This window comes from Gobio gobio (assembly GCF_949357685.1).
Source record: "Gobio gobio genome assembly, chromosome: 22".
Taxonomy (NCBI): Eukaryota; Metazoa; Chordata; class Actinopteri; order Cypriniformes; family Gobionidae; genus Gobio; species Gobio gobio.
This window is the reverse complement of record NC_137118.1, coordinates 18,258,799-18,270,315: the sequence shown is the minus strand read 5'-3', so window position 1 is coordinate 18,270,315 and position 11,517 is coordinate 18,258,799. Positions and strand designations below refer to the sequence as shown.

At 36.8% G+C, this 11,517-nt stretch overlaps 1 protein-coding gene across 1 annotated transcript; it reads right to left on the bottom strand.

The window, feature by feature from the left end:
* Window positions 1-9,218: 9,218 nt before the first annotated feature.
* On the bottom strand, window positions 9,219-10,966 carry aplnrb (apelin receptor b). Its single transcript, XM_079804067.1, is given in 2 exon segments — window positions 9,219-10,525; window positions 10,527-10,966. Coding segments are annotated over 2 exon segments (1,083 nt in total). The 5' UTR covers window positions 10,893-10,966; the 3' UTR covers window positions 9,219-9,808.
* Window positions 10,967-11,517: the final 551 nt, after the last annotated feature.

The window sequence follows — 11,517 nt, the reverse complement described above, 5'->3', positions numbered from 1 at the left end:
GACATTCATGTTGCCAGGTCAGGAAGGATTGAGAGTGCCTGAAAACCATACTTGAGTAAAAGTACAGATGAATCCATTACAAGTTTACCAATTCAAGTCACAAATTCCAATATGACTTGAGTAAAAGTTTTAGCGTATCTGATTTTAACAGTAGCCATACTGAAGTATACTGAATGTAGGTTCAAAGATGCACTATTCCTCAACACATAAGAGACATGCCAACAACAAGAAACAGTTGATTTGTGAGCAGAGCAGTCTCATGTTTATTTTTTAAAGTCGAAATAAAACATCTCAATATTGCTATAACACAGTAAAAGTAGACTTAAAAGTCTACAAACACTCAAGTCTCAGTTAAGCTCATAGTGCTCAAAAAGGGCATAAGAAAACCAATACTATCCCTCAAAAAAGCACAAGTAATAGTACCTTAAATGCCCTGGCGATGGCCATATTGCTTCTTTTGTAGCAGAAAGAAACTGCTGCAGAAAAAGTTAGGTGACATGCAAAATATAACCAGTAATTGCATTACTTTTTCAAATGTAAGGCGCAGGGCACAACCTAACGTGAGTTTAGTTGTAACACACATGGTTTAAAACTTTCCACACATGCCAGGATGACGAAACTTAGTGTATTTACTAGTTGCCATATCAACATTATTTAGAGAAAAAATTGCGCCAAAATTTAAAAATCTTTGAAATCACTGAACATTTATTTAACCATAGCAAAAGTATATTTCTTTCTTAAGTTAATTTTTCATCTCTGTTTTTTGTGTTTATTTAAAATAAGACAAATCTGATATAATTAGGGGTTCAAGCCTGAAAGGCTGAAACCCTATTGTAATCGCTAAATTTCCCATGATGCATCATTCTCCATGTAAAACTGATCGGGCAGACCAAACCGTAAGTCGTATACACTTGAAACTTTCAGGGCTGTTAGTACTCACACCGATTACCAGCGTCACCGAGGCACGCCCCGACCGGCCTGACGGGGGAGCTACAGTGAGCAAAAGTACGAAAAAGCTCATAACTCCTAAACCGTTAGGCGTGGGCTCAAGTATTTTATATCGTTGGAATCCTTGGCTCAAGACGGACAAAATTGATCTGATCGGATTGGCGCCAATTTCGAGAAATTCGAGGTTTTTTTTAAAAACTACTTTTGCGAACTACTCCCACATTTTTTCCCTGATCAGAACCAAACCACTGTAGAAATTTTATTTGGAGAGAGACTATTGAACAATTTTTCGATTCATATTCGCAAAAGGGAACCAAAATGTTCAACGTGCCTGGGGCCACTTTTACTAAAATCACTATAACTTGTGAACAGAACAAGATATTTTCGCAAAACTTGGGTCACATGTCTATGAGATCAAACTTCGGTCACCTGAAAAAATTTTTGATGATTGGCCACTTGGTGGTGCTGTAAGAGGAAAATTTGGACCTACTTTATTAGGTGGCCTTAACTATTATGTACTAACATTTTAATTAATAATTTGATACAATGCACTTATTGTGTACATACATGTTTTTACATTGTACTTATATTTTTAAAAATACCTGCATGTAATAACGTCTGTAATTAATTTCTGTAGTTACATTTGTAATTACACAGTTGACACTTCCCTTACACCTAACCCTACCCTTAAACTTACCCATACCACCACACCTTTAGTGTCGTGTCCAGGGTGCAATGATCAGAACATTGGCGAATCTCAAAAAACACAGTTTGCATCATCGGCACAATGCCTTGAAGGAGCCTAAGAAATTTCAAGCCAGTGTTTTTCACAGGAGTCACCTCCTTAGACTCCTGAATCCTTGCTGAGTCCAACGATACCAAACATGGCAGGTTTTTCCTTATGGTTTGTGTAACAGTGTAATTAGTGCTTACAAAACTTTTGCGATTATCTTCAAAACTGCTAGTCCAATTGAGACAAAACCACCATAGGAAATTTGAGGTCATAGGTCAATAGCCAAACAATAATATCCAAATGTCAAAACTATGATAGGAAGTGAAATCCAATCAATGTTGCCCATTAGTCATTTTTATACTCTCATAAATCTACTGTAAGTGTCTATAACGGGGTGTCCAATCCTGTTCCTGGAGGGCCACTGTCCTGCAGAGTTTAGCTCCAACCCCAATTCAACACACCTGTACCAGCTAACCACGGTCTTATTAGGCATACTAGAAGCTTTCAGACAGGGGTGTTGAGGCAACTTGGATCTAGACTCTGCAAGACAGTGGCCCTCCAGGACCAACTTTGGACACCACTGGTCTATAACCTCAAAATTCAGTTAAATATTTGACACACAAATCTATGGACACACTCTGAGGACACCTACAAAAGTGGTGGAGATTGGGCAAGATGTGGTGCCCAATTTTAATAAAAAAAATTATTCCTTAGTAAATTGTCTGTAAATGGTCTTTTTTCATTTATGATCTAAGTTTTTTTATTTATTTGTATCCCCATTAGCCAATACCTAGGCAGAGGCTACTCTTCCTGAGGTCCCAACAAGTAAAAAATACATTAATCCACAACAATAAAAAGTAAATGAAACATACAAACCCAAAATTTATTCCAAATATCAAAATCAACAATTTACTATTGTGCCATTAAATGTTCCTTTAAAGATTTTTAACAACTTATTTTAACTTTAATTTTACTTTAAATATATAATATGCAATAGTAAATCATTCCATATTTCCATTCCTCTATATGTTAGAGTGCCTTGTTTTACAGTAGTTTTCGAAACAAGAAGTAAAAAACATCCCTTTGATGCATGCCTGGTGTTGAAATTATGACTAGTACTACTATAAAAGTCGACATTACAGGACATTAGGAGCTCTAGAAAAATTGTTTCTTATAAAACAAAGCAGAGATAATCTATCCTTAATTAATAATCTGAAGTAGTTATTCTAATAGTATATCTTGCTTTAGTGAGTGACATTTCAGATATTACTTTGATTTATGGATCACCAAAATGCTTTTGGTTTTTGTCAAGTTTACAACCAACTTGTTATTCTGACAGGATCACTATGGTCAAAGTGATAGACAATTAGCATATAGTTTAGACTGGTGGTATATGGTTCTGTTCTGGGCAAGAACTCCCTGCGCATCCATGTAGCCTAGCATGGATAAGAGCAGGGAGAGCAGTGATAAACCCCCTTTAGGGTAAACAGAACAGAAGCAACGATGTATTGCAGATCGCATTAATGTCAATATTAAAATGTACAACCTAATTCGGGAATTGAATCTGATTCAGGGGGAATCAGAATGCCAAATCCTGACTGACGAGTGGAGGAGCTGGGGATGGAGGAGGGTTATTAGCTCCGGAGACTGCGATAGCAGCTGATGATACTGAAGGAGCTTATATGCATGCTGTGATAGGCATCATATTCCTATAGGTAGACGTGATCAGCTGACAGTCAGCTGATGCAGCGAGCTTGACAAACGTGCCCTGCCAGAACTAACGCTATACGCTGGATTTCTGTACCTACTTTGACCAATTGTAATTCCTCATCCAAATTAGTAGACAACTGCTTAATTGGTGTTGCAGTTAAATATAATGTTGTTTCATCTACATACATGTCTGTCCATGCACACTTTAAAACAAGAGGAAGTTTATTAGTAAAATAGAAAATAGTTAGCCTGGATGCCAGCCGAATTTAGCCCCGCCCACAAAATGTTTTGCTCGGGCAATTCGGTCTGGACTCGCTCCATAGAGGAGGAATTATGCCCGAACAGAAACTGTTCGGACCACTGAAATTGTCAGGGCGGGCTTTAGACGATGATGGACAGATGATCAACAGTAACGTAATCATCCACGTCATCGAAGGCTCTTGGGTTGAATTTGCTCTTATCCTAAACGGAGAACTTGTTCGTATATGCGTTCACCTTCACTATTTCTCTCAGAAACGATGATCGTGTTGGTAAGTACTCTGTGTATCCTTAAATTATTTTATTACTGCCAAAGATCGTTTACACTCATGTTTTTCTTGTAACGTTACTTAATCATGCGTGCGTGCAGACAGGGTTTCCAAGTGTTTTTGCAATGTCGCGCACAATTGCTACTCAAAACGTTTGGTTGGCAAAATATGTTATTTTGGCAAGGTTGCCTGCTAAAATTCGCATTCCTGGGTTTATATAATCACATAATTGGGGTCGCTTCAACCCGCGGACATGGAGAAAAACACGGACTTGGTAACAGTGCAGTTGAGTTCTGTTGACATTTGACAACTAACGTTACGCGTCGCTCCGTTGCTCTGATTGGTTGTGGGTCTATCCAATTGAGGTCTTTCCTGGCTCGGTTGAAACACGCCCCATAATCAAAGCTCAATGGAGCGGTACCAGACTCAAATTCTGACTAGAATTGAGTATGGCCACGCCAGGCTAGAAAATAGTAATTGTCCGGAACAACTTCCTTGAGGAAAACCACTTTGGAACTCTTTCACATCTGAAAAACTTCCAATATAAAATACACAATGAGTGATCCTCTACTGCCACCTGCTGGTTAAAATAGTAATTTTGTCATACTACTCACTAATATTGTTCTATATTTCTATATAGTTCTAATTTACATTTAGACTTTCATTTAAAGTCACTATTATAACATTTACAAATCACATTTTGTCAATTTATGTCACTTAATTTCACCTGAGCTCTGTTTTGGTTAATTTAGTGCTTAAAGGCATTAAATGCAAAATGCCTTAAATGCTTAAAGGCCTTAAATGCTTGAACCCCGATAAATGCTGCTCGCAGCCTTAATTTTAATCTTATATCTGTTATTTAACAGTTGAGATGGTTCTTTAATGCTGATCTAACCAGCAGAAGACACAAGCCGGGGTTTGAATCCCAGTTGCGCAGATGGGGTGCAGTGTAACACTGCGCTACATTGTGTTGCTATTAGAACTATGCTATTATATTCTATACTTTAATTAATTATTTTGAGAAACCATGAGAAAAGGGTGAATAATGACTGAGAGTCAATGTTCAGAAATTATTCATTATTATTATGTTTTTAACTATGCCGTATAGCTGTATTTAGCGATGTGTTTGTTGTCAAACTCAAAAATGTGTATACTTTTAACGATTAAAAAATGCCATTATTTTATTTAAAAAAAGTTAACAATTGTATTTTATTGACAAAATATTTTAGTTTGTCTTGGATATTTTTTTGATTATATCAGGTAACATTTTAAGCTGTCATTTGGTCATGTTACAATATGCCCCTCACATGTTACTATGGGGCATGTTGTCACATTTCACTTCCATTCCAGATGATAACTCCGCAAATAACTGATGGCGACAAAGAGGCAAAACTTACGGACTGCAGCTTTAAATAACACAAAAAATACTGCGCTATTGACTTTAGACCAGATGTTTTTTGATCAAACGTTGTTTTCAGTTGCCTCAAAATAGCACCTGAAAACACCTCGTTTTCAGACCAGCACGTCCATGGGCGCACAAATGGGTGCAAATGCATTTGCTATTTAACCAACGTGGTGCTGGATGGGAAATGATAACTGCGTCTGGCTGAAACTAGCAAAAAACACACAAAAACACATTGCACCGGGTATGACAGAGCCCCAAGGAACATATATGATCATAAGAGGTCAGACTATCGTCTCTATAATTATCTGTCTTTTCTCTGATGCTGAAATGTGTGATTTCTGCCCTGCCCTGTGTGTGATTTCCCCCTGTCTTCCATTGGTTGGCAAACAGACTGCCCCGCCCCCATACTGTTGCTGTTATCGGTCAGGATGCTCAGATAAAAAGAACAATATTTAGTTCCATAGTTTTTGGGGCTCCACAAATTACTTCCTTATTATCTAGAGTATAATAAACTGGGATAGCAGAAAAATATTCTCATATCCAAAAATTTTAAAAAGTTATCAGCACATTGAAAAAAGCAGAATGTCAAGATAAAGAAAAAACATGTTTAGACAACAAAAATGTGTACAGAAAGTGCAGACATGCGTTACAAAAGATTGTTCATGTTTTATTTCATGCTCTCTTTGTCTGACTTTACACTGTCAGGTTTCCCACTTCCACCATATAAATGTTTCACTTTAAAGCACAGGAAGCAGCTCCTTTAACATATGCAACTTCACACCATGAAATTCACATTTATCAGGGAGATTAAATTACTGCTCTAAATCTTTACAACATCTTTGAAAATGTCCCTACAATATATCGTCCAGATTTTCTTTGAAAACCTAAGGTATAATTTGACACCTGTGGGCAATACTGAGCTCAACATTTGATCTGTGCCCACACACTGCAGCTGTTAGCACAGAAACATAGAACATGTTTGCAGCAGACGCCAGAAACATAGATTAACTTTACATCACCCTGTTCTAGTGTTGTTCTTCATTTCTGCTTTCATGTCTTTATCCATAAATACAAGCTCACAGTCTCCTGTATTCAAATATAGGAAATAGTACTTCATTGGGCATCCTGTCTTCATTTTTCACTTTACATCCCTGACAGAAAACAAATAAACAAACCAAAATAAACACAAAGGTGGTCACTAGCCCACACACATGCTAGCAACTGCACACACACACATACACAACAGACTTGTTCTGTCTCTAAGGACCATTTATATAAAAGAAACACCCTCTATTCTTTCACTTTTCCTCCTCTATCTTAATGCTCCACCCTCTTGCTTCTGCTTTATGTTTCCCGCTTAACAGACGTGTTTTGCCCGCCTCATAATCCCTGTACTGTAGCATGTTCAGTCTGTCCACTATTCTATATCTATTATGCAGTAATCTTCAGATTAGATATAATTCACTCATTTATTAACTGCCTGTTTTTACTTACACTCAATGTCAACCCATGTTTGGGTCAAATACGGACAAACCCAACCATTGGGTTTAAAAATGTAATAAAAAAAATGTAAACCCAAAGGTTGGGTTTGTCCATATTTGACTCAAACATGGGTTGAAACAACCTAGCATTTTTATGTATACATTGTATATATTTACATTTTTTAAATTCAGCAGATTCTTTTATTCAAAGTGAGGAATTCTACACGGTAAAATGTGTTTTTTCTTTTCCATTTCTAGCAGTTACAAACTTGCATGTTGTGGTAAATCTACAAGCAAATAAAGTTTTAAGCTCATTTGTGGGTTCATCAAGTTTTTTTTTGTCATGATGCACTATATCATCTATGTTATTGATAATAACCACACACTTTATTATGAAGGACAAATATTAGTCCATGCAAAAGACATCAGTGCCACTAATTACCTTAGATTAGCATAGTGTCTACGACAATGATTATATCCTGACCAAAGCTTATTAGGGAGCTTAGTAATTAGAGGGCTGTTTAGGGTCTGATGACCCTCCATATGAGCAGAGCAGTTTTTTTATAAGTATAAAATACCTAATTAATTATACATATGCTAAAAGATAATGTGAATTTTTCTAATGTGAAATCATTTTAATTTTAAATAATAATTTTAATTTCCTATTTAATTATATATATTTATACATTTATAATTTTATGTCATATAACAAAGTAAAAAGTATAACAAAGTATATATATACTACTACTACTATTATATTACTTTGTTATATGATATAGAAAATTATAAAAAATTATAAATGTATAAATGTATATAATTAAATAGAAAATTATACAAGTATATATTCTAATAATTATATATATACTATTTATATTTTACTTTTATGTGATATATAAAATTATAAATGTATAAATATATATAATTAAATAGAAAAGTATTTAATAGAAAACTATAAAAGTATTAGAACATATATATATATATATATATATATATATATATATATATATATATATATATATATATATATATATATATATATATATATATATATATATATATATATATATATATATATATATATATATATATATATATATATATATATATATATATATATATATATATATATATATATATATATATATATATATATATATATTCTTTTTTTAATTTGTTAAATGATATATAAAATTATAAATTTATATAATTAAATAGCGATTTTTAAAAGTATATATTCTAATAATTATATATATATATATACATATATATATACTATTTATATTACTCTGTTATCTTATATATACAATTATAAATGTATAAATATATATAATTAAATAGAAAAGTATTAAATAGAAAATTATAAAAGTATTAGAATATATATATATATATATATATATATATATATATATATATATATATATATATATATATATATATATATATATATATATATATATATATATATACATTTATAATTTTATCATATAACAAATTAATATATAAATATATGTTAAATGATAAAATTATAAATGTATAAATATATCTAATATGTAATTAAACAGAAAATTATAAAATTATTAGAATATATATATATATATATTTTTTTTTTTTCTTTTTAAATTATATATAAAATTATAAATGTATAAATTCATAATTAAATAGAAAATTATAAGATTATTATAATATAGTTGTGTAAACAAGTCAATTACACTTGTTTTAAGTATTTGAAAATAACAAGTTAAGATGTTGTTAAATTATTTATTTTAAAGTTTTGTAGTAGGCTACATGACATCTCAGGGAGTTAATGTTTTAGGTGATTTAAATGATTTTTTAAAAATCTTTTTTTAAAGAGCTCTTTGTTGCGTCTGAATACACAACATAAACATAATTTGAGGCAGTACAAAACAAGAAACACAAGGAAATCAGCTTTAAACATGCATTTCCTGTCAGTCACTTGCTTTGATTTTGAACTGGCTGAGGACAATAAAAGACAAAGCAACTAGCCTCAGCCCTGCGTTAACAGGAAAACATGAGGGAATGTTACAGACATTCCAGTCGATGACACAACAAGAGACATAAACGAGAAATTCATTATACACATTTTATTCATAAAGTACTGCATAAAAGAATCATACAGCAGTGTTTTCCACAAGGTTGTGTCAAAATAAAGTCGACTTGCACACATTTCATTAGCTCACACGCACAGTATCTCATCTGTCGAAGCTGCCACCTATTAATTGGCCGTCCCTTTTCGCCGACAACATTTGTCAACTGCCATCTGTCTGTCTGAGTTCACCCCCCTCCATGTTTTCGTCTCCCCCAAAACACCCACCTCCCCCCTTCAAGGTCTTTAATCAAGCTGCAACACTTCTGCTCAAGTAAGGCTCCCATCCCTCCCTCCCCTATCTTGACAGTTTAGATAAGACAGACTGGCCACCAGGGTTCTTATCTCTGCCCCTTACGAACAAGTGCTTAATGGACAAAAAAAAATAAACAAGCATTGTAAGTAGCATGTTTAAATGCACTAATACAGTTTCAAAAGTAAAGAGTTCATTAATTGCTCTCAAACCCTTCCGTGGGCCACCCACCACCCTGCAACTCCAAAGTAACGGCAGAGTCTATGAAGCTCAGTCTCCAGACGCAATTCGGAGGCCGCAAGAGATGCAGAGGGAAGCAGAAAAGCCCTCGCTCCTTCTCCTCAATGTACATTCAACTCTGTCCCGCACGTCTGGAGTGCAGCTGTCGGAGGGGGTCTGCTCTCCAGAAGCTGCTTGTGGTCTCAGAGACACCAGGACAAACAGACTGCATCAAGTTCTTCAGAACCAGACGTCGTCCCGGGACAGGGGAAGCTGGTTCCTCAGGTTCTCACAGTCAGATACAAAAGGAAAGTCTTCTTGTCCCCAACAAACAGAGTTACATTTGAGTTCTTGTGAAGGATGTAACAGTTTGAGGGAAGTTCCTGCTTGTTACCCCAAATCTGTGTCACCCTTCCACCTGGATCTCTTCACACCTTAGTAGCCAGTGACTGGGCCTCTGTCTTCTGTGAAGAAAGGGAGCTGACGGGACTGGCGTGAAGGGCTTTCTTCAGTTTGAGGAGGCAGAGACACTGAGAGCGGAAGCGGAGGTCAAAGAAGGCGTAGAGGAGCGGGTTGAGGCAGCTGTTGACGTACGCCAGGCAGGTTGCGTAGGGATGGGCCAGCAGCAGGAGGTTCAGGAAGGAGCAGGAGTCAGGCGCTAGGTTCAGGTACGACAGGGCGTCCATGGTCTTCACAACATGGAAGGGTATCCAGCACGCAGCAAACACCACCACCAATGTGGTAATGATCTTCAGCAGGCGACGCTTGCGCTGGTCCTCCTTGCGCAGGCTGTTGAAGTGACGTGTGACGGTGCAGCCGATGAATCCGTAGCACACCATCATGGCCAGAAGGGGGATCAGAAAGCCAAGAGCTGTGGAGGAGATGCTGAGGCCCGCAATCCAAAAGGTCTCCTGGCCCGGTTTGCTCACCACCAGGCTGAAGTCCATGGCGCAGGAGGTGCGGTTGTTCTCGGGATCGTACACCGTTGTGCGGAACAGCAGGGTGGGTGAAGCCAGCACACCTGAGAGGAGCCAGATGGTGGCCAGCGAGGCCAGCATGTGTCCTCTGGTCCGCAGCTGTGTGCTGGTGAGGGAGTGCACAATGGCCATGTAGCGGTCCAGGCTTAGGCAGGTCAAGCAGAAAGAAGACACTGGCGTACATGTTGAGCAATACCACATAACTGCTAATCTTGCAGAGGGCCACGCCAAAGGGCCAGTGGTATTCCAGGCCAGTGTAGACGGCCCACAGAGGCAGAGTCACCACAAAGGTCAGGTCAGCAAGAGCCAGGTTTCCAATGTAGACATCTGCAGCTCTCCGTTTGGACTGGGCCCGCCACACGGTGAAGATGACCACACCATTGCCAGTGAGGCCCAGGATGAAGATGAGCATGTAGAGCACCGGAATCAGTGAATATGATGGTTCCCACTCATCAAAGTCACACATTGAGTTGTTTACTGTCTCGTCGTAGTAATCTTGGTTGTAGTCAGCAGTCATGTTGTCCATGGCATTCATTCCTCCGAAAATCTTTAAGTGTTTGAAGTATCCGTTGACAAGAGATCTAAATGATCACAGAGAAGTTGCTTGTGATGTGTTCAGGTCAGAATGTACTTTCAGCTGGACAAACGGTGGCTTTTAAACCCTCAGGATCTCACACTCCCCTCCCCTCACCCCTGACCCCTCCCCTCTACCCCAGTGACCCCTCCTCCTACCCCGCACTGCAGCCTCCACAGGAAAACACACAGGATTAGTCAACGAAATATCCTATAAAAATAACAAGTAAACAAAAATATTTACTAGTGGAACTAGTGAGAAACAGCATCACAAATAGTCGTACATCACTGCTGTAAATAATGCTCCAAAAAGAGAAGATTTCATGTGATAGAGCTCTACTTCACAGCTTTTTTTTTTTTAATATAGGCTATATATCGCGAATAAACTAGTCCTATAACCTACTACCGTATACATTCTCAGGAGTTTCACTACTTTAAAATTAAACACGAAACTTCTATATCTCTCGTGACATGTCAGGACTTGTGTTTTTGCCCTGTACGGAATGATATTGTAATGGACGGATGTGAATGTGTGAACAACAGTCTATTAGCTGGACGATGCTCTAATTTCCATTCCAATGCGTTTG